The sequence below is a fragment of the Protomyctophum bolini genome (genome assembly GCF_963924005.1).
Source record: "Protomyctophum bolini genome assembly, chromosome: 18".
In the NCBI taxonomy this organism is placed as follows: Eukaryota; Metazoa; Chordata; class Actinopteri; order Myctophiformes; family Myctophidae; genus Protomyctophum; species Protomyctophum bolini.
Window position 1 is genome coordinate 38863633 of NC_137879.1, and position 25235 is coordinate 38888867.

Genomic DNA, 25235 nt, shown 5'->3' on the forward strand with positions numbered 1-25235 from the left:
CTGATATACCTGTGTCCACTCCCCATCGTTCTCCAAAAAACCCCCCCCCTTGTGTATCCACTGCCCCTCTCTCCCCACCCTCTCTGACCTCGACCCCCCCCATGTTCCCCACCATACTTATCTCCAAGACAATACTACCAACCATAGTACAGGTCCCCCCTAGAACGGATCTATCGGAAGTAGAGTTCCCCTCCCTGACCCTACCACCACAGAAGAGCCCACCACAGAGGCAAACACGAAGTAGGAGAGCCAATCCAAATGGCACGCCAAAACCCCAGAGGACTGACCACAACAGGACGGAACCAACAAAGAAGAAGACTACACAGGACCGGACCCAGGACACAGAAGCAGCCCCTAGGAGGACCAGGACAGACCCAGGAGAGAACCGAGAAAAGGAAACAGATGAACCAGAAATAGACGAGCCAAGGACCCCAGGGGAAGTCTACAAACACATCAACACCGGGAAGAAGAACCAACGTTGGAGACTATACCCAAAGAAAAGCATCCTCATCATAGGAGACTCAAACATGAGCCAACTTCCATCTCTGACACGACCAGATCTGCAAGTGGATTGCTACCCAGGAATGGGCTTCCAACATACGAAGGCCCTACTAGAGAGGATACCGAGCAACACCACTGTGGCCTATTGCATCCTGTCGGTTGGGATAAACGAGAGAGGCCACGCTCCAAAACAAGCGCAGAGGGCATTGAGAGAGGCCATCGCAGCAGCACAGAACGCATTCCCAACTGCAAGTATCCATGTCCCTTTAGTCAACTACTCAACTAATTTCTCAATAAAGGATAAGGATAACATGAGAGAGCTAAATCACAATATTGTTACCTATAATTACCTCCCTAAATTGGATGAAAGGGAGTTTAAAGTGGTTCCTGATAACGTACATTGGACAACAGAGACAGGCAAAGCAATGCTTGTAAATTGGCTTACTAGTTTAAACTTATAGACCCCATAAACCCAGAAAGGAGGGGGGGCAAGTCAAACATAATTAATCTGTCCCATTACTTCCAGCCAGATCAACACCAGACCGAACTGCTGGAAAAGGGACTTTCCTTTGTCCCGACACTGGATATCTATAAACAACAAACCAACAGGTTAAAGAAAGACCTTTCTCAGTATCACCGCAGATTGAAACTAGCTACACACTTTGGAATGGACCAAGGAACGGAGATACTGCCTTTTCGACCAAAATCAAGCTGGGAACCGTCTGAGAATTTAATCCCAAGCAGTCTTAAACGACTGATGCAGAAGGACATGAATACGGTAACACGCATACCAGGACACATTAAGGAAAAATATAATCTTACAATAGAACAAACCAGGGCACTTAGGGAACTAATCAACAACAAGCAAATCATTATCAAACCAGCAGACAAAGGCTCCTGCATAGTAATTATGGATAGACACCAATACCTTTTAGAAGGTGAGAGACAGCTCAACAATCAGGACCATTATAGGCAATTAGACCAACCCATTTACATGCAGACAGCTACGAAGGCCATAGCCATCATAAACAGTCTTAAGGACAAAAGGCACATAAACGCCAAACAACACCAATACTTAATAGGACAGGATAGCCCACGGGCTAGGATATTTTATCTTTTACCAAAAATACACAAAAGCCCGGATTCATGGACAATACCATATGAAATTCCACCCGGGAGACCAATTGTGTCGGACTGTGGCAGCGAGACGTATCAGACAGCAGAGTTTATTGAATATTTCCTGAACCCACTGTCGATAAAACACCCCAGTTTTATAAAAGACACTTACGATTTTGTGGACAAAATTAAAGCTATTAAAGTAGGAAAGGAGGCCCTTCTATTTTCAATAGATATAGACAGCCTCTACACAAACATTGAAACAGAATCAGGATTACAAGCAGTCAGGGAAGTCTTTAGTAAATACCCAGACACAAGTCGACCAGAGGAGGAAATACTCCAATTACTAGACTTAAATCTAACCCAGAATGATTTTTCCTTTAACAACAAATTCTATTTACAAATCAAAGGCACGGCCATGGGAAAGAGATTTGCACCATCTTATGCAAACATTTACATGAGCATATGGGAACAGACCGCACTAGAAAAATGCAGACTTAAACCGACACATTACTATAGATTTCTAGATGATATATTTGGAATATGGGAACATAGCCAAGAAGAATTCCAGGAATTTATTGATGTTTTAAATAGCCATCATAGATCCATAACGATAAAATATGTGACACACACAGAAAGGATTGACTTTCTTGATGTAACAATCTTCAAGGGCCCAAACTTTAACACAAATGGGAAACTAGACTTAAAAGTATTCTTTAAAGAAACAGACACTCACGCCCTATTACACAAAACGTCATTCCACCCGACACACTCCTACACAGGAATAGTCAAATCACAACTACTAAGATTCCATAGGATTTGCACGCAAAGAAGTGATTTCAAAATAGCTTGTAAAACTCTATTTAATGCCCTCAGACTAAGAGGATACACTAGGACCTTCCTCCGGAAAGCCCAAAAAACCTTCTTAGAAATAAAAGTGCGAGATACAGGCCCCAAATTGGCCCTGATAACCAGTTATTCAACACAGAGCACACTAGCCAACAACAGAATAAAAAGGAATTTTGAGAACCGAACAGACGATCTTCTAAAAGATTATAAAATTATATCGGCCTACAGAAAAAATAAAAACCTTAAAGATTATCTAGTACACAGCAAGCTAAAAGAAATCAACACACCAGCACGCCAGGGACCAGAATACTTCAAACCCAAACAATTAGTAAAAAATAGAACCACAAAACGCGTCTTGGAGATTAAACAACAAATAACAGCCAGAACCAGCAACTGCATTTATTTAATCACATGTGAAAAATGTGGTTTACAATATGTCGGAGAGACAGGTAAAACAATAGGTACTAGGCTGGGACGACACAGATACAATATTAACAATGCCAAAAAGACAACCACAAGATTGGTGCAACATTTTATGGCGCACGGCATTGGAGCTCTAAAATGCGCTGGACTTCAACACAATCCTAACTGGACAGTAGGACAAAGACGTTTTAATGAAAAACAGTGGATTAAGAACCTCAACACGGATTTTCCTCGAGGCTTAAACATGCCTAAAATTAGATCTTGAACACTAAAAAACTTAAACTCAGGATTAAACTGGAGAAATCTAAAAGTAATTGGATCAGACTTCCTTCGGATACATGGCGAATGCATTTATTCCTTGCATTGTGCCTACACATGTCGCGACCTGCGGTCGCGACATGTGTAGGCACAGTGCACTGAAATCTTTTAATTCCCCCCACACACACACACACACACACATGCATTCAGAGCAACCAAACACTCCGCACAATGTGCTTAACCGAGGAGATATCAGCCCTCGAAGTATTAGGTTTTATCAGCCCAATTAAGGCATATTACGGTACATTGTGACGGGCGAAACATCCCATGTGGCCACAAGTTCTGACTGACTTGAATGCGCCCGTGTGTGGAGCTTTTAGCCTTTACTGCTCTGAGCCCTGAATGCTTTGCCTCTTCATAGAATGTGACTCTGTCTGTATGTGGGCCCTTTTTAGGCTCAGCCACAGACATTCAGGGTCAGGCGATTGGACAGTATGGGTGTTCAGAGATGGAGCTCAGATCAGATGTGATGTTAGGTCATCATTCAACAACGTGACACCCATCTCAAGTATTGTTTAAAATTGGGCCTAACTGTGAGCAGCAATATGACTGATCTGTATAGCCTACAGCACTTATAATTGTTCAGTAAATTATTATTTACTAAGTACTGTAGGTCAGTCAGACTCGTTTATTGTCCCCGTCAGCCGAGAACGTGCCTATCCTTTGCACTAGACCCCTGCCTGGGAGATGGAATGATGTATGAGTATGAGCACCACACATAGTATACCTCCCAGATCTTACCGCACGCACATCTTAGATACCCACGCCGTGCTACTCAAACGCTGAGTTTCCGTTGCCCGGGACCGATTTAACCCAGACAAAGGTTCTGACCAGATGTCCCTCTTTGCGTGGGACAGTCCCTCATTTCCAAGACTTCGATCGGCAATAATTGCATCAGTGTTCAAATGCCCCAATAGTTTAGTCCCCTAATAGTTGGCCTTCTGTTGTAAAGCTCTCTCATTGTCTCTTCCTGCAAAGGTGTGTTTTTAAGCCTGTTAAAATAGCATACAAAATAAAAAAATAAAGCATGATTTTGAAACAAAATGTGAGACGAGAAATGAACAGTTTGGATCTGGTCGCCCAAAGGGGAGTGCTCTAACTAACTATACTGTGTGACCCTGGCAGCTGTCTAGAGAACGGTCCATGTCGGTTGGATCAGGCTGTGTAACCGTTATAGTCATACAGTAAAGTACAGTACTCCATCATAGATCAGTGTTTCTCAAACTGCAGAACTTGCATTGTATACTGTGACTCATGTCTGCCCCCTGCATGGTGAAACTTTGCATCGCCCCAAAGCTGTGTTGAAAAAAGCAGGGCTATAAAGAAGAGCCTCATGCCCAGAATGGACAGTCTGGTCTGCTGGCCATTCTGGGCAGATATGCCTGAAAACTATAATGATAACTATGATTATAATATTATTAACCGTTGTCTTTGTCACATGGTTGTGCCATCCACTTTGTCCTATAGTTATAGTGCTGCGTGTGCGTGTGTGCGTGCGTGTGTGCGTGCGTGTGTGTGTGTGTGTGTGTGTGTGTGTGCGTGTGCGTGTGCATGCGCGTGTTCGTCCGGGGCTAATCCGGCTGGACCGATCGGCACAATGTTTAATAAGCATGTATACCAGTAGGCCAAGGAAGGAAGTACCTTTTTTAATTAACTTTAAATGTACAGTTAACCCCCCCTTGAGTCAGGAAGAACACGACCTATGGACCATAATGCAGACCGCGGCCATCTTACCATATGAGTTAATGGCAAGGTGCTAACAAGGTGCAACTTCCCATTGGCATCCAAACAGAAGTCCTATCTGCTTGTATTAAAACGACGTCAAACTCACCGACATTGCAGCTGTTACGAAAAGCTTTGTTATTCGCTTTTTTTTTTAATCCTCAAAGTGTTTGTTTCATAAGAAAAATCCACCGTAGACATGTTATGAGTTATACTTCCTGTCCCCTTTGCAGGTGATTATCTTTCTAAAGCGTTGCATAGTTTGGAAGTGCTCGTTATAGATATCACTCGACGGCCCTGCAGCAGTATATATAGCACCTGTTTTGAATCTGCACATAACGCAGGAGGCGGCGGGGACGTCGCTTTACGGAAAACGAGCGCTTCCAAACTCTGATGGCAAGATGGTCAAATGGTCAATTATATGGATCCTCTCGTGGGTGTACATATAGCAGAGGTCACTTCAAGGGAAAAGGCTCGCTGCACTCAGGCAGTCTTTTAAAAGGTTCAGGCGCACGCTGCAGGGTGCAGATTCAAAGAGAACATAATAGAAAGAGAGTTAAGTCTTGTTTAAATAATGCTGGTGTCAAGAGTTTATGTCTGGTTTGATCGTCATCATTATTAATCAATTGTTACCCATTTAGACCCGAGGTCGATTCCACAAAATGTCTTCTTAGTCATGACAGCTTTCTGAAAAAAAAAACCCTATTTTGTTTCTATTTCATGTCAAGGACCCCCAAAAATGATGATGTATTTGGCCCCCGACCCCCATCTGAAAATATGTCGTTCCAGGGACGTCCCCCAGAAGCACGTTTTTTTTTGTTAAAAATGTTCGCTCTGAAAGAATATAGTCAAAGATTTGCGCCACATTTTCACGATAAAAAAAAATTATTTGCTATTTTTCAATAGCAAATAATGCTTGAAACACCAAAAGGGTTACAAACAATACTCTTACTACAAGATTATCGACTGAGACTGCGGATCTTATTCTCTTTCTATGTACAGCATCTCAGTACAGAACCCTGGTGGTTGACCCAAATCACTCATAAATGACTCATTTCAATGGATAACAATGAATACAGTACTATTCCATGTAATGGTATATATATAACCAACAGCGTCGCAATCCCCGGACGGCAAAGTATGACTACATGCCACAACCCTGATCCGATCAGGGCTTGTCGTCCTGGGTCAGCCCTCGACGACATGGAAATGTCGTCCTGGTCACTCATAGCCATGAATACAATTCCTCAGCCGACACAAATGCGCCGGTCGGCGCATTTGTGTCGTCTGAGGAATGCCACAACACCGTGCGCTAAAAATAAAAACGATAAAAATAAAAACGATACACCATTTTTCACAAACAGCTGTAAATATTCTGAGCATTTTCATACTAATTTGGTAATTTTCCGATGTGTATTTTTCGAGAAAAACACTTTTGCAAACCTGTGACGTCAGGTCAGATGCGCCGGTCGGCGCATTTGTGTCGTCTGAGGAATGCCACAACACCGTGCGCTAAAAATAAAAACGATAAAAATAAAAACGATACACCATTTTTCACAAACAGCTGTAAATATTCTGAGCATTTTCATACTAATTTGGTAATTTTCCGATGTGTATTTTTCGAGAAAAACACTTTTGCAAACCTGTGACGTCAGGTCAGATGTCTTCCCCGAGACTTTATTAACAAGTTGTATTTCAAATCTCTACATCTATATATCGATGGATCTATCGATCTCAGTGTGTTTGTATATAATAATAAAAAAATCTGGCATTTTGTTCTGGCACTCTGGCACTGTTAATGATTAAATGATAGATACTTAATGTATCAATCATTAAATAAAATGTTTGCTCCCGGTCGAGTCCACGGCAAGCTGGATCCGGTTTGTCACGCCATCTAGATACATGGACCCTTGGACTGTTTTCGTATCCGGTCAAACAGGATCTCGACCATATATCTATGTCACTATAATAATATATTCACAGCGGTCTGAATGCATGTATTTAAATACATTTAACTGTAAATGATAGAATAAATTGTTGTTTACATTATTCATGTTTACTTTAGTTTTGTTTGCTAGCTAGAGCTAGAATAAAATATTAATGTTTGCATGAGCCGATGACGTCATATCCTTGGCGCGCAGTGTGATTTCTCTACTACCTCAGGTAAGACGTGTTTCTGTTTCCAATATTATACCTGTATAATCTTATATTTTTACTTAAAATACATACATCGTTAATTCTGCACAACCCCTAAATGATAGAACAACGCCACAGGGTTATTGTTTACGTTGACGTAACTTATGTCGGTGTATATTGGTAGCAACTAAAGCCTGGGTATCGAGGCTAGTAGACAACATGACAACACATCAACACATCCCGTTCCCAAAGTTGGGTCCGGCCCGTCCGGGGACCCCCAGGGGTTCTTGAGGGAGTTCCAGGGGGTCCCCAGCTTAATGATAGTTTGGAACCAAATGGACCCGGTCCCTTATGGGTCTCTAGTCTGTACAGACCCTAGCCCTGGTCCAGTGGTTACAGCGAGTCTCTCTCTGACGCCCTCCGCAGCCGGGCTAATTGGTGTCAATTTGGGGGTCCTTGACATGAAAATGTTTGGGAACTACTGTGCTAAACAACAACTCCATGTGATGTAGAATTTGTGACTAAAGGCAAAACGAAATGTTTTATTGAGTTGTGGTTGTTATTGAATACTTTATAAGTCAAACCATTTTCCTCTCAACTCCCTTATGGACTTATGTGTGTGGGTGGGTGGGTGCCTGCCTGCCTGGCTGGGTATGAGCATAAAACAGCATGGTTGTTTTTCACCACCTGTGTGTAACCTAACAAACTCAATTGCACATATTAACTGTATATATGATGATTTCGGGTGTGCCAGTACTGTACAGTGACAGTACAGTACAGTAGAGGGCCCGGCACACGGTAACTCTGTCATTTCTCAACCGTTTCGGACACGGGGCGGCACGCCGGGGGTCTGGAACTACCCCCCCGGGACCCCCACACGGATTTGCACCACTCACTTCACATGGGTGTGATTTTCATTTTGGTCCATTGTACTCAAGTTAATCATAAATAGATGCAATCCAAAACATTGTGATGAAGCTCAGTGAAAACTGAGCTTTATCACAATTAGTTAGATACCGATATTAATTTGACATGAAAAAACACTGCAATAGGATTCTGAATAGAAGTTCCAACAGTTGGGTGTTACATTCTGAATCATCTTTTTTCTCTTACAGATCGTCCTCAAACAAATCTCCAACTCTCCAGTCAATCAACACAACAAAACAAAAGGCACTTTTAAGAGCCACTCTCTCTCTCTCTCTCTCTCTCTCTCTCTCTCCAGCTCTCTCCCTCTCTGGCTTTCTCGCTGCCCCCTCCCCCCCCCCCCCCCCCAGCTGCAAAAAAAAATGACGAAACCAAAAGTTAGACAATGTCCCAAATGTCAGGCATTGGCAGAACCAGGGAGCAAAACCTGTTCCCAATGTTCACAAGCTCTGACCATAACAGAAAAATTGGATAAAAAATTAAAAAAATATGACGCTAAGTGGAGAAAGACCCAAGTGAAAAATAAGATCACCCACCGAGCTGTGGACAGTGCAAGAGTTGCAGTAAGTAAATCTACATATATTTAGATCTTGAAAAAAGAATAATAATAGAATATCATGTAAAAAGTTAATAGAAAAGATCATTTTAAAAGTGAAAGTTTGATATATTATAGGTTCATTGCACATGAAGTGAAATATTTAAAACCTTTTTTTAATCTTAATTATGGCATACAGCTAATGAGAAAAACATCCACACCCGTGTGAAGTGAGGGGTGCTCTTATCTGTAAAACAAACATTGAGACAAAACAAACATTAAACCTGTATATAAGGAGGGGCTAGGGCCTCTCAAAAATAAAAGACCAATCAAAACAAGATTTATAATGCGCCTACAGAAATGTCAACCATCTGAAAAGTAGGGTTACTTTTGAACAAATTGCTTCGTCAATCTGCTATGGCATGGAGGCAATTAGCCAGGTTTGATTTGGTAGAGGTCTTCAGCACTACTGTGTGGTTGGGTCTGGTGTCTCATCTTCCTCTTAGTCCAGCAGCCAAGGTGGACGTGTGGGAAATTTGGTATATAGTATTTATTTTATTATATATACATTCATGAATCCACTTGCTGACCGGCTGTTGGTATTGAGCAATATTTTTTATACGGGTTTCTTGTGACCCTACCATTAGCATGGCAGACAAAAATGTCAAACTTTCCTTATGCTTTAAGTAGCATGTGACGTGTCAAACTAGGGGGTTTTCATGATTCTAAATCCATTCCAAGCATTTGTTTTTGACAAAAAAAACACTCCTTATTCAACCATAGACGTCATGACAAATGTGATGAGGTCAGCACATTTTGGGCAAGTGGCTATGGCTGTTTTTAGCCCATTTTGTGAAAAGCTAATGGTTTGAATGTATTCATAATCATGAAACCCCCTAGTATGACATGTCACATGCTACTTAAAGCATAAGGGAAGTTTGAAAACTTTGCATACCGTAGGATGTTAATGGTAGGGTTGTGACCCTACCAGACAAACCCCTATAAAGAATCAAGTTGCTTGATTCAGGGGGGTGAAGCAAAGCATCGTTTGTGTTAGTGACTAAACAAACATCAATTTCTCTTCATTGTCAATGGCGTTTTTAAAACAAACATTGACCTAAACACAAACATTAAACCTGTATATCAAAAAATGTTTTTTTCCAAAAGTCGGCCTCCTGGTGGCGCTATAACAGGCTGTTCTGGGAAACTTGGGGCAGAGGTTCATCGTTTGCATCCAGGGAGTGTGCACGCAAAATGTGGCACCGTTAACGGTGCCGGAGATTAGCTGGTAACAGACGGACGCACGCACACACGGACGGAGTGCAAAACACACCCTGGGTGGACAAATATCTAAATACTGAATCGAGCAACTTAAAAACTGTCAAGCTGGGGTTTTCACACAAGCCTGTAGGCGATAAAATCACTTCTTATAAACCCTAGGAGACTAAACATGCGTGATTTGTTATCATATCTATTTTTTTGGGATAAGTCACGATGAAATATCAATGGAGAGTACCTCAAGTTGCCATGTATTGCTGTACTTCAAGGGTTGTCCTTAATTAGCAATAATGTAGTGGTACCAACTGCTGTTCTTCATTTGTTCATTTCAGATTACAAAACTTGGGAGTTTGGGCTTTAAGCCAATCTTATTCTTTGCCCGAAAGAATGAGAGGAACAATACCTGGAAGGCAGAACTCATGGTGTCCCCAGGCATGGATATGACAGTCCAAAAGGATCTTGTGAAAAATATGAAGTGTGCATATCAGTATCTCCTCGAATCTCCATGTAAGTGTGTGTGTGTGTGTGTGTGTGTGTGTGTGTGTGTGTGTCGAGCCCAACGACCTTACAGGCGAACGTATGAATCATGATAACTAGTCTTTAAGTATATGATGTATCGCCATGTTTTATTCATGCTTATAAATCGCTCTGGATTAAGAGCATCTGCTAAGTGTTTGTGTGAGCGCGTCTTCGTTAATAAGTACACGTTTAAAATTAAAGTAAACATGTTAATTGATTAATCACAGGGAGTCAGCAGCAGGACCTCTCAGAGGAGCTGGACGTCCCAGAGGAGCAGCAGGACGTCCCAGAGGAGCTGGACAGTCCAGGCGAGGAGCAGCAGGACGTCCCAGAGGAGCTGGACAGTCCAGGCGAGGAGCAGCAGGACGTCCCAGAGGAGCTGGACAGTCCAGGCGAGGAGATTTCACCAGTTGAAGACGTTCCTCCTCTCTCTGCTCCCACCCCACCAGACTCTACTCCTACTCTTTCGAGTCCAGAAGAGTTTCTCATCCTTACCCCAGTTCTAGACATTCCTCCTCTCTCTGCTCCCACCCCACCAGACTCTACTCCTACTCTTTCGAGTCCAGTAGAGTTTCTCATCCTTACCCCGGTTCTAGACGTTCCTCCTCTCTCTGCTCCCACCCCACCAGACTCTACTCCTCCTCTTGCATCTGCATCCGCATCTGTCTGTGCTCCCACCCTACTGCCTCGCCAGAAGAGAAGAGGAAATAAGCCAGTGCCAGTGGATAGGAATCCTAAAAAAAAAAAAATCTCTGCTCCCACAGACTCTACTCCTCTTGTGAAGGCGGTGAACAAAAAGAAGAAAGTCGGTACGTTTTGCTTAGTATGGTGTTACTACTTTTCTAGCCTCTAGGCAAATATTAGAGTTTTGCCAATTTTAAAGTTTTTAAACAGGCTATTGTTATACAAGACCCTACATGTTCTCTGGGACCCAAGGATTAATGTGGTTAAGCTAATGGGGCTCTGTGAGTGAAACTCAGATGATTAATATGTGTTTGCCAAAAACTAGGCACAAACTCACATGGACACAAGTGTAAAATGCTGCCGATATTAACAAAGGCCCATGGCTTAATAAACTGTTGTCTTTTCATCATTTAAGGTTGCAAGACATGTAACAATTACCAATTAGCCTTCAAATACAAGGAGATACTTGGGAGAAGGCTACACGAGGTAAGAATGTAATATATACTGAATGTAATTTGTATTGTAACAAAGCTTATGGCCCCTACACACTGTACGATATTTGCTCTGATTATGCTGTTGGGAGCATTTTAGGCGCTCGCTGACAAAACCCCCGCTCTAATGCAAGATCGGGCTTTGTCAAATATTGTCAAAGCCTAATAGTCTCACAGTGTATAGATACAGGAAGCAGAGAGATTGAGTATGGGAATGACATGTAGCAAAGGTCTGACCTGCCCTGGAATCAACCTTTTTGATTGATTGATTGAAATATTTATTAACAGTTTGCAGAATTACAGTACATTTCAAGCACAAACTCAATACAAAGACTGTTAACTGCGGGAGCTAACTATTTCCGTAGACAACGCCCTGGTAACGTCTGTCCCAACAGCCAGGAATCTTGGTGTTGTCCTGGACAGTCAGCTCTCGTTCAAAACTCACATCACAGCTGTCACTCGATCCTGTAGGTTCACACTCTATAACATACGACGAATTAGACCGTTCCTCACCCAGGAATCAGCCCAGCTCCTAATCCAGACAACAGTCTTGTCAAAACTCGACTATTGTAACTCCCTCCTTACTGGCCTACCAGCATGTGCACTTAAGCCTCTCCAGCTGATCCAAAATGCCGCAGCTCGCTTGGTCTTCAACCAGCCAAAATTCTCACATGTCTCCCCCCTGCTCCCTCCACTGGCTCCCGGTCGCTGCCCGCACAGAATACAAAACTTTGATGCTGGCATTCAAAGCAACCAAAGGTATGGCTCCCCCATATCTTGCAAGTATGATCGAACCCTACAAACCCTCCCGCTCACTCAGATCAGCCAACGCAGGGAAGCTGGAAGTACCCTCACTAAAAGCGCCTGGACAACGCTCCACACGTCCCAAACTCTTCTCCCTTCTGGCTCCAAAACTGTGGAATGCACTTCCCATTGCAGTCAGAACTGCAGCATCACTCCCAATCTTCCGCCGTAGTCTGAAAACCCACCTTTTCAGACTCCATCATGGCCCATAGCACTTACCCCACCCCCTTAGATAGCAGTTCTGTAGACTTAGATAGCATTTGATACAGACTTATAGCATGTTATGTAGACAGCATAAGTGCATTGTATGTAGTCATAGCACGTCATAGTACATATGTATAGCATAGTAGTATAGATGTATAGCTTATATGTATAGTTTCATTATAGATATACCACTGTTACTTTCTTAGCTTACGCCGGTAGTTTCATGATAAATGTTTTTATGTGATGTATTCCCATGATTTTTTGTTCTTGCTTAATGTAAATCGCTCTGGATTAAGAGCGTCTGCTAAATGCCTAAATTGTAAATTGTAAATTGTAACTGTGAGTGGACGACCCAATTAAGCATTACACTTGTTTACAACAGGGTCCACCATGTTCAATTCATCAAAACATTTAGAGACGTACAAATAGACACTTCTATATAGTTAAAGAACAGAACAGGAATTCATCATAAAGGATGCAAAAAGGGAAAAGAAACATATACAGTGAGGGAAAAAAGAGGGGGTGGGGGGGGGATTCAGATTTTACGGGGGCCAGTTTCGAATTGCAGCCGTCCGTAGGTGCCCTTTGAGAGCGGTTTTGAAGGAGTCAAGGGATTCACATGTCTTAATGACTGTTGGTAGGGCGTTCCACATTTTGGTGGCATAGGAGCGAAAATAATGTAGTCCCTTGTTTGTGCCGAATCTGGGTTGTACATGGTTTGTTGCACTCCCTCTGGTGTTGTGGGGACTGACTGTCAGGCGGTAGTACTCCCCATAATAACTTGGCTATCAGCACCACAGAATGTTAATGTTCATGTTAATTTGTCTTTTTGCTGAACATCACTGAGACAAGAAACGGTAATAAAATAATGGTATGCCTTAACCAGTGATTTCTTATACTGTGTGTGTGTGTGTGTGTGTGTGCGTGTGTGCGCGTGTGCGTGTGTGTGTGTGTGTGTGTGTGTGTTACAGCTGCCAAACGAGCAAGAGAGAGAGAAACAAGTGTTAGTGCGTTGGGAGCCTTGCACCAGTGGATGGTAAGACATTTGTCTATTTACACTATTTGTCCTTCCAGAGGCAGTGGTTTCTGGCTGATAGTCATTAGTCATGCACGTTCAAGGGGTGAACGTATAATTCTAGTATACGGCATATATGGCAGCAGATTTTCCTGAACACTGCCGATCAGAGCGGGTTCCACTTGGACAGGACTACTCAACGAAAATCCAAAAGTCCAAAGGCTGCAAACTAAAAATATCTGTTATTTTGAAACATTATTTTTTTTATTTTGTAACAGACTACACGTCTAGTTTAAACCTCAATGAACAAAAACATTGTGATCAATGATTAAGTTACAAAATTGGAGTCCTCATTTACAAATTGTTAGGAGAACATAGGGCCATATCTTTGTTTTGGAACAAACACTACAATACCTACAATTATGTTCAAAACAATCACGATAACTAATTATATTTTTATTGACGGGCCACAGATACAACTAGAACTGCACTCTGTCGGGTGCATACTTGCTTGTTGCTTGTTGTTGTATCCGATAATAGTAGGGAGATATCCATATAGGGGTATGTCAAACTCCAGACATTAGGGCTGCATGATAATGTTTTCCCCTGTACACCAAATCTCTTCAACAAAAATAGATGATCTACACACCTTGTAGATCTTTTATTTTCTTCAATGCTACAAGGGTTCAAGTTGTTAAAACAAAAGAAAGAAATCCTATTACACTTAAGACTTTGCAGCCCATGTTCTAAATTAATTAATTTCATTTTATTTATTTCTACTTTTACAGTGGCAAGACCTGGGAAAACAGCTGGGAACCAGCAAGGAATTACCCAGCTGATGTCTGGACCATGCCTCTGATATAGCCTTAAACATGCTCTGTTCTCATTAAAAACCATTTGCACTTTGAATGTTGTTTCTTCCAAGTTCTTCAATTTATACAACTTCTGTATGAACCTCATGAACAGAGGTGATTATAGTTTACTACAGTATGTAAAGTTATTGTTTCCTAAAAATAATTATTTTCACTTTTTTTGTCCCAGGGGTTCTCCATTTTAGCCTGTGACATGTACTGTAAACGGTAGTCTATCACACCTGGTTGGTGACACATCCCCAATGTATTTATTACAGTATGTCTTTCACTTTACAGTTTTATGCCTGCTCTAGCAATCTGCACTTGGACTGACAGAATTTGTGTAATGAATAAACCATTTTAAATATGTATACGGTAAGTATAATGTACAATGTAATGAACACTATTCTGTCAAATGAATGCAGGCTACTATACTGGATATGAGCATGATGCTGTATACTGTACTGTAAGCAATACAGTCAGCTGCAGTTAGACTATACAACCTATGGATAGTTGAATGAATAATTATGCAAGCTACAGTAAATCAACACCAACTATTATGACCATATAGGCTGTAAAAACGTGTTAATGTCAGTAAGTCATTAAATGCTTCACATAATCCTTGTAGTTTTGCACAACTTTCTCCATTTAACCTTAAAGTCTATAAACGTTCAGATTTCAAATCATATTCATAAGTGGTCTTCCTTATTGTTCAATAAAAAGCATTTTAAGCATTTTGTGGCCATGTTCTCAAAACGTTATAATGTATCAGAATGCAATACAACTCCCATCGCATGCTTGTCTAGACAATAGCTGACGATCGGATTAAAATGTTATTTATTGAATAATAAGGAAGATAGGCCTACATGTACTTATAACCACCCGAGGAGAATTGTAACATCCATGGCCCTGGGGTGACCACTTATGATTTGAAATCTGAACGTTTATAGACGTTAACGTTGTAAATGTAACAAGAGCACGCACTCTGAGAAGGACCTGTCTCCATCAGCGGACATGCCAAATGCTTCGTCATAGAACGGTAGCAGTTGACGAAAATAACTGATCCACAAGCTCACCAGTCATGATGCCAATTGACGCCTCTCTTGGTACTTGGTTAGACAGGACTATAATGTTGGTTTGTTTATTATTGAATCCATCTACTACTGTAGTACATGTAAACTATACAACAATTACTCATGGAGAATTGGACAGGCAGGCAGTCAGACAGCTACTCATAGACAGGCAGACAGACAGCTACTCATGGAGAATTGGACAGGCAGGCAGACAGCTACTCATGGACAATTGGACAGGCAGGAAGGCAGACAGCTACTCATAGACAGACAGACAGCTACTCATGGACAATTGGACAGGCAGGAAGGCAGACAGCTACTCATAGACAGACAGACAGCTACTCATAGACAATTGGGCAGGCAGGCAGACAGCTACTCATAGACAGGCAGACAGTAAGACAGCTACTCATTGACAGACAGACAAATAACTACTCATGGACAGACAGACAGGCAGGCAGGCAAAGAGCTACTCATGTTATGTTATGTTATTATAACAGCTACTCATGTTATGTGCAATAATTTGTGCAGTTATGGAAACAGCTCTTTGTGTTTATGCAAGAAAATGTAACACATTTATTTATTTACATATTGTGTGCATGCACATTGTACTTTGATACATTTTGCGAAAATAAAGCAATTGAAAGAGAGAAGTTATCAAGTATCATTAATGTCGTAATTTTATCTACTGGCCCCTGGCCCCTTGCCATTTTTGTAATGTGGCCCACAGGTAAATCTATTTGAGTATCCCTGTTCTATGACATATCCTTCCAACCTCTATGAGTCTAATAGTCTGGCCAGCCAGCCAGCCAGTCAGTCAGTCAGCCAGTCAGTCAGTCAGTCAGTCAGCCAGCCAGTCAGTCAGTCAGTCAGTCAGCCAGTCAGTCAGTCAGTCAGTCAGCCAGCCAGTAAGCCAGTCAGTCAGTCAGTCAGTCAGCCAGCCAGCCAGTCACCGATATGCACTGTCCCTCCTCTGTATGTGTCCAAACCATCTCAGTCTGGCCTCTCTGGCTTTATCTCCAAAACATCTGACATGCACGGTCCCTCTGATGTACTTGTTCCTGATCCTATCAATCCTTGTTACTCCCAGAGAGAACATATGGTCACATATTTCAACACATCACTCATTTTACCATAACGCCATGCAGGAGTGAGCGAGTGGCCGAGATTTGGGGTATTGGAATTTGGCATACAGTATGTCTTGGTGCACTCTCCAGCAACGTGAGAAAGGAGGGCCGTAACTGTGTGGTATCATTTTTGACCCAGATCTGTTATAATCATAGTTATAAAGCATTATAATCTGTTTATGAGTGGCATGCTACTATACTGTACAGCTATCACTTGGAAACAGGCTGGTCTACAATGATTAACATAAAATAGGTTTGTGCTCCAGAAATGTCCCAACTTGAATGATGTCCAGTCACACATTTGTCATCAAAACAGTGGGAATGCAACTGCAAGTATATGTTTTGCGGTTTTGTATTAACAAAATTGTTCAAATATTTCATAAGAACATTCGTATAATACATTTGAATGAAAAAAGAATTCCATGGAAAGCATACAAGTAGCTTTAACTCATTTTTAATCACAATCACTGTTTGGCACATTACAGGTTATATGGATTTATTAATCATGGGAGGAAACATGAGTCACCCAGAGGTAGCACAGGCAGAAGTTATTATAACAGATACACAAGAGAATAGAGCAATAGATGAAGACCTACTGTAATAAGAAAACAAGCCCCTGGGGGTTTTGCGTTATCAGATTTGCAACCTTACTCGTTTCTTAAAACAGTCTTTTATACTCTATATTTTGGAAAAACATGTTTGCATTATGCAAAAGTCTGTTTAATAGCACAAAACAATTAAAAATATTGCCAAGAAAGCCTCAAATAGTGATGCAGTATCATAAAAACAGAAAATTCTGACAATTTTATAAAAAACCTATGTATGTGGTTCTCAAACATTTTCATGTCAAGGACCCCCAAAACTATATGTAACTGGCCGCCGACCCCCATCTGAAAATGTTGTTCCAGGGACCACCCAGAAGCAAAGATATATATATATATATATATACATTTGCTCAACACATTCATTCCATGCACTAACACATGGTTGGCCAACAGTAAGCTGTACCAGTTTACTGTTATGTGGCTTATTTCTACCCTATATGTTTTCAGATACAAATTTTAGCGTGATGTTTAAGTTGAAACCGAGTAATACACTGTCTGGATGTTATCTTGAATGGGAATAAAAACTGAGGATTTCTGTAATCAATAGCAGCTGTGTTGGACAGTGTTGCACGGATGCGCCGATATGGGGAATTAAACGGGTGAGCTTCATTTTTATTGGCTTTTATCGATGTGTATTTCTCTGTGTATTCCCATTTTTTGGGCATCCATTGTTAGGTATGGCCATATGATGACCACGGATATGGTCTCAATTTTTCATTTCACTACTATCAAGTCCATGATGATGCCCACTTTGGGCACAGCAGTGGTGGTGGTGGTGCAGAGAGGGAGAGCAATCACCACCGCATCATACGGCAAAAAAATAGCGAAAACATGGTAATCCAATATATGGGAGGAGTCCGTCAAGGACAGGGGTCTGGTGAGGCTTTAAGAACGTGCTGTAGGAGTGGGTGAGAGAGCGAGAGACAGAACCACAGGAGAGCTAAACAAAATCGTCATCAGACATGTCGGAGCCGCTGTCATAATCCTCATCTGAGTTGTCCAAAAAGGTGACGTTCTCTGCTCCACTCAAAGCCTGCATGTAACATGCTCGTGACTGCATCATCACCTTTCTCATGTCCCACTCCTTCTTGAGTATTATGCAGTGCAGACCTCTCAACCCATCTTCACTTAGGTCCCAGGAGTCTTGGGGGTAGAACACAAAATAAAATCTGTTAGTAACAGTAATCATCAATGGTGTGTATTATATTCATGATCAGGGATGGAGCATGTGGCATCATCAGGGATGTCATCAATATTAAGCCCATATATGGAGATCCAAACTCTACATCTGACCTCAAACCCTTAGATCTCCATATATGGAGCTGACCTGTTCAGACATTCCATATATTGATCTTTCCCCATCCATCCTTCCTCTTCGATGTCTCCCTTTTGACTGATACCAGTCGATTTAAACTCTAGACGGGCCTGGCCCAAAGTTATTAGTGCAGCCATGCCCGGCAGCCGGCAAAAACTTAACAGGCCTGAAAATTAAGATCTTACCAGCCAGCGCTCGCCCAGCAGTCTGCCGTTACCCAGGCGGAATGGCGGATGCGTGCGTCTTACTGGTAATGTATTTTAAGTATATCTATAATGAATTATAGACATGCATAGGATGCATAGAAAGTTTTAGCAAAAGATGTTATCGCAATACATACTTGTCATTGTTCCAGAACAAACAATGCAGGACATCTCTTTCAGGTCACGGGCACAAGCTGAAAGAGTTCTCCAGTGATGCTCCATCTCGGTCACAAGGATTTCCTTCTCCTCCTTGAGTCTCCTTACTGCCATGATGGTGTCAAACGCCTTTCTCTTTTTTTTGAGTCCGACATAATCTGGAATGCATTTATGACAAAGATTCACAGGGATTAACGAATTGATGCTTATAACCACAACACTCAAAATTGCCTCTCACCAACTCAACGAGCAAGCGAGTATATTATGGGTCATTACGTGTCAAATTTGTTGGAAGTAGTAAACAGACTAGTGTACACACCACCGTCTTGGAGCTGCCATGGCCATGCTGTATCCACAGTCAGGATTGTGTCCATGCACAGGGATTCTGTGCTAGGAACCATCGCATTGTACCGCTCCACAACAGAAGTAAGGATCTCCGTCTCCCTCCTTATCTTGGTACGGAGCCTGGCACGAGCTTTGTTTCCATCGTTGTCTCTATAGAGACGCTGAGACCTCCGCTTGATACTGGTCACCATCATCTCAATACTGTTGGCCAACGCATCTGGCTCATCAGCAGTAGTTGTTGTTGCTGCAGAGAAGAAATGAGTGTGTGTACAAAACTAAATTATAAGATACAAGGGTTAAGTGTCAGACAGAAAAAGCTATTAAGGAATGTTCTCATTGACCATGAAATATTTTTTCTCTAATGCTACTCTCTAATGTCTATTACTTTGGCATCAGACAGTGACACAGGTCATTGAAAGCTGCTGTTAAGGGTTTGGAGTGTTTGCTGGAGACCAAAATACACAATGCTCACTTAAGCCAGTTGCACACCAAAAATCATATATATATAGATATTCCACTGTTAGGTTCTTGGGCTTACGTATGATTCATGATGACTATCTTTTATTTGATGTATTACCATATTCTTTGTTCTTGCTTAATGTGAATCGCTCTGGATTAAGAGCGTTTGATAAATGCCTAAATTGGCTAAATACCCTACCTTATTCTGGAAAACAAAATGTGCATTAACAATAATAATTTTCTCACTTTCTGCCCACTCCTGGACGTCCTTCACCCAGTCTTCCAACTGGCTCTCAGCCACTGCAAAATCAAACTTCATTGATTCCAGGTTCTGGAGCTGGCTTTGAAGATCTTTAACGCACTACAATGACAAAGAAAGACAAGAAAACAAATGTTGTCTCAAACATGTCAAATACTTTCACATGGAACATTAAAGTGGAAAACCAATCATTATCAACATTGAACTATGTCATTATACCTTAGAGTTGTTGTGTAGAACGATACAATTTCGTGATGTCACTGATCACATGACAATCTAATGGTGCATTCACACGGGCAGATTAAACAATACAAAAACGCGTTGTGAGATTTGAAGCAGATACATTCATCGTTGAGCCTTTGCAACGTCATGTCGCTGCATGGCTTCCTTTGACAATGAATCGTTTAATCTGCCTCCTGTGAAGGCAACATAAACGGAGGTTTATACTAAACAGAAGGGGGGACTTTTTCATTCCTTCGACACTAAGGTATATTAATGACACAGTTCACTGTTGTAAATGAGTAGATTTCCCCTTTAAAAGAACATTACTGATGTCATTACCTTCCGATATCGGCGAGACAAAGAGGTGGCTAAATTGGCAAACTTCTGTTGATTCCAGCGCATTGCCATAAGCGTCAACATGTCTGTGCGTCCTGCAAATATAAAAAAGTTGCAAACATTAACCAAACTATTTTGCCGATTACATGGTCACGAGGGTCAACATGTCTGTGTGTGATTCAAACTGAAATTGATGTTTAATATCATCATAATATAGGTTAACCCATTTAGAACTGAGGATGCATATGTGTCACCTCATTGTTTTAAAAGCTTTAACCATAAACCATTATTTTTTGCTTTATCTGTTGAAATATAGCAGCTTAAAGCTATGAAGTGCTATTTTTTTGTGCAAATCCTTAAATATATATTCTTTCACAACAACATATTGTCAAATAGGGGTATTTGGGGATAATTATGTGGGTCCTTGACATACAAAAATTTGAGGACCAGACATTTTGTAGAATTTGGTCCCAGGTGTTAATGGGTTAACACATTTGCGAGTACGATTATACAGTATATGTAATGACCATTTCCTGTATTAGCAGGGAGCTGTCAAAGGGCTGGTATAAGAGGCTCCTTGAGGAGGTCTTATAGAGAGGATCTGTATCTTGCCTTCGGCGTTGGAAGTACCTCCTTTTTATATTGCTTGTAGTATATTATTATATTATTGATCTTCTTTCTACTGCTTCTTCTTCTGACTGACTGACTGGCACACTTCTTAGTCTGACTGACTGCTGAGTCTGTGCCACACTTTATAGGGTGACATGACGTTGTGGACTGACGTCACGCCACCGACCGTTTCGTGACAACAGTATATGCACATTTTTTAAATGTTGCAGTATGTGGTCATCTCACCAGCTTTAGACATGTGCTTGGTGGTCACTCCAATCCTTGAGAGGAAGGCGTTACATTGCTCCACCTCCTCCCCTAGTGTCTGACCCGCGCCATCCTGGTATTGTCCACTCCATTTCACCTGGGTAAATATACAACAACAAATACAATGCACAGATGATGTTGACATCCATGTGCTGGTGTTCTGATAAAGAAATCACATGAGAATGTTTCCTTACCTCACATTTGAAGTCGTGGGCCTTGGCGTGAAACACTGACAAGAAGGGCTTCATGTCGAGAAGCTGTTTCAGCTCTGGACATTTGTTGCTGACCTTTTGCAGGTAGGGCCAGTATTTGCAGGCCACGTCCATGCAGAAGAAATTTATTTTCCTGCTGGCCAGCTGGTTCTGTAGGTACAATGGGTACGCAAATATTTCCCCCCTGAACATGTTAAGTGCCCCGTGTAGCACTCCATGCCTGCACACTGCCAGCTCCAGCCCCTCCTCGTCAAGGTTACTGGTGGACTTTTTGGACGTCTCCCTGGCTGCAGACCACTGACCACCACAAACGCCTCTTCCAGAGACCTACAATATGGAAAATGGATAATGAAAACATTTTCGTATAAGCAATGAGCTTATTGTAAAAATCTACGAGGGAACCTAGGGTACCGCCGTCCAAAATTCAGAAAAGGTAACCGAGGGTTCCGAAAAGGGGCTAGCTAGTATGCAATCTTACATGATTGGTGGTCTGGTGAATGTAGTCCACAAAGCTGGAGACATCTTCATCGCTTGCGATGAATTTTCCATCAAAGATGGCCTGTTCCTCAGATCTAAGAAAGAAAGACAACATACTCAACATTGTCATTTTACATCTTTCAGGCTAAGGTTTCTTGGTGCAAATAAGACAAGTCTTTTGTTTTCTTGGTAAATTTAATGCTGTTACATTATACTAATTTTGAATTACCTGGCTGCTGCGCTCTTAAAGCGATACAGTTTACGATTCCCATCCACCGAAATCGCTACCATTTCTGGCGTGCAAGCAGGACAACTGAAGGGCTCCTCCTTGCAGATGTTGTCTACCTCGAACTGTACAACTTCCCACTGAAAGTAGCTTTTCAGGAAGGAATCGGCACAGATGGTCCCAGTCTATTTCAAAATAGGAAAATCAACTGCTAATAACGAGCAACAAATTCAACGCACATGAAAAAAATACTGTAGGCTAAATACCATACTCACTCTGCCAAAGTGGACAGTTCGAGCTTGTAGCATTCTTAAAAATGCCTGACAGGACAAGCCTGGTGAAGCCATCTTCATTTGGTGAAAAGAAAAAAAGACATCTGTGTCATACACCGTCGAAAACTGAGGGGTAGCAGGCCAGTAGTTCCTGTGAATGAGATGGTCCACTCCAGCAGTCCACGTGGCTTTGCATGAGTTACAGCTCAGGTCAGGCATCCTGAGATCATATCGTCCTGGAAAAATCAAAGACACTATAATGTAAAACTTAGCGTGGCATAAATTAGTCAATAGGCATGCGTTTGATTTAATAAATACACCTATGACAAACCTTGTGGGAATTACTTAGTAAATATATTTTTTAAGATGCTTTTTAAAAAAGGACAAAAACTAAATCCCATCCTTACCATCTTGTGTGATCACAGCAATGTTCTTTCCCGGGTTGACCCTCAATGCATCTGGACAACTGCAGATATTGTCCGGTATCCGCACAGGTACAAAGCGCTCTGAAAAACATCATACATTTGAATTTAGATAATTGAAGAGACTGAATCTTTACTTAAGTTAAAAAGATTCATGGCCGTAAGTAAAGTAGTAAGCCTTGCCGAGCCATGAGGCCCATATAGGGCAGGAGCCTATCTCCTGTGTCTGTAGGCCACAAGGCCATTGACCATGGCCGTAACACAAGACGAAAAAGGCATTGTTTAAGTGGTCAAACTAATGAGTTTAATGAGCAGAGAGGACGTGGTATGGTCTACTCAGTACTCACAAACAACAACTTACCACAATGGCAATGAGCTTTATCCTCAATACAGGTGGTGGGAGACAAAGGCTGGAAGAACCCGGCAGTCATCGCATTCCTGTTGTGGAACACGTTCCTCATGTCTGTGTGGACGATGATGTCACATCCAGCACACAGGAATGGGCGTGGTTCACAGCCATGACAGGACACAGCAGCTGCATTCACGGCACACTGTTGGCACATGCGTGTGCCTACATTCTGCTTTGCTGCAGTGCTGTTAATCAGCTGGGGTCTCTGTGCCCGCCATCTCTCTAAGAGAGAGCGGTTCCGTGTGGCCCAGTCTGATGAAGCTAGGAGAGGAGCTGTTGGGGTTGGGGCTTCCTCAATGTCAGCCGAGGCAACGCTCAGAGAGTGCTGGAGCTCTTGTAAGAAACGCTCTGTATAAAGAGTATGGGATATTTAAAAACATGTTGTGCTTAGAAAAATAAATAAAAAAGTATAATAATGGCTGTGAAAGGGGTAGTTGCCCATTTATTGTGGCAAATGTGTAATAGAAAGACGTAATTAACATTCAAACTCATTGGCAGATTATTACAATATATATTATGAACATATTGCTTTACACTAATGAAATACACACCAAGGGCAACTGGAGCAACGGAGACCTCAGAGATGGTGTCAGGAAGATCGATCGGAGGAACAGGTTTCTGACTGCAAGCACCTGGACCATCCTTCCGACTCGGACCAGCTATAACAGGACAAAAACAACACCACTCATAACATTATTATAAATTGTCAGCCTAGTTATTATCCTGAGGGGACTAGTATACTTTTCCCAAACCATAATGTGGACAGAATTAGCGTAACTTATCTGCCTATGGATAATCATTAGGACTGATTGCAGTGATGTAAATAGGTTAAGTGTAATGGGTTTATGGGACCCAGGGGTGGTCTTTTAGATGGGTCCCAGGGACATCTCACAGTGCGTTTTAACAGTGGGAGAACGGCGAGCGACACATGAATTACATTGGCTATCGCCTAATCGCGATAGCCAATGGCTAATAATGGTTATATTCATGTAGAAAATGTATCCGACAACTTTAAGATGAGTTAATGGTATAACAATACTGACCCTGATTTGACCGATTCCTGGTTGGTCTTGGCTTTGCATGGACGACGTTCCAATTGCTGTCTCTCTCTACCCATGTCACCCTCGGTCTAGCTGCCTTTGCCTTCTTTGCTGGTGGTGGTGGTCTAGAGTGGTACTCAAGAGGAATGGAGTCTTTAAGACCTTTGATGACAGCTGCCCTTTTTGCTTCATCTACACTCCTTTGCAGATCCGCAATCAGAGCTTTTTCATCACTCATGGTGATGAGTAAAAAACAAACAAACAGACAGACAGACAAACAAGGGGGAAAAATACACACACACACACACACACACACACACACACACACACACACACACACACACGTGGGGTTGGAAGCGAGAGAGGGGAAGAGCTGGAGAGAGAGAGAGAGAGAGAGAGAGAGAGAGAGAGAGAGGGAGGGAGAGAGAGAGAGAGTGGCTCTTAAAAGTGCCTTTTGTTTTGTTGTGTTGATTGACTGGAGAGTTGGAGATTTGTTTGAGGACGATCTGTAAGAGAAAAAAGATGATTCAGAATGTAACACCCAACTGTTGGAACTTCTATTCAGAATCCTATTGCAGTGTTTTTTCATGTCAAATTAATATCGGTATCTAACTAATTGTGATAAAGCTCAGTTTTCACTGAGCTTCATCACAATGTTTTGGATTGCATCTATTTATGATTAACTTGAGTACAATGGACCAAAATGAAAATCACACCCATGTGAAGTGAGTGGTGCAAATCCGTGTGGGGGTCCCGGGGGGGTAGTTCCAGACCCCCGGCGTGCCGCCCCGTGTCCGAAACGGTTGAGAAATGACAGAGTTACCGTGTGCCGGGCCC

General features: G+C 41.9%; 1 protein-coding gene and 2 long non-coding RNA genes across 3 annotated transcripts; all 3 read right to left on the bottom strand.

Moving 5' to 3' along the window:
• Positions 1–18109: 18109 nt before the first annotated feature.
• Positions 18110–22320, bottom strand: LOC308333686 (uncharacterized protein; the record flags this gene model as incomplete). Its single annotated transcript, XM_080790141.1, has 9 exons — positions 18110–18312; positions 18825–19001; positions 19163–19432; positions 19894–20008; positions 20468–20559; positions 21320–21437; positions 21535–21879; positions 22031–22124; positions 22259–22320. The coding sequence occupies 9 exons, from the start codon at positions 22318–22320 to the stop codon at positions 18110–18112; spliced, it is 1476 nt and encodes a 491-aa protein (XP_080646267.1).
• Positions 22321–22635: 315 nt separating this feature from the next.
• Positions 22636–23595, bottom strand: LOC308332675. The gene is made up of 3 exons (XR_013965736.1): positions 23311–23595; positions 22935–23033; positions 22636–22763 (listed from the first exon to the last, which is right to left on the bottom strand). It is a non-coding gene; the product is annotated as an uncharacterized lncRNA (long non-coding RNA).
• On the bottom strand, positions 23591–24671 carry LOC308332676. The gene is made up of 3 exons (XR_013965737.1): positions 24402–24671; positions 23910–24017; positions 23591–23706 (listed from the first exon to the last, which is right to left on the bottom strand). It is a non-coding gene; the product is annotated as an uncharacterized lncRNA (long non-coding RNA).
• Positions 24672–25235: the final 564 nt, after the last annotated feature.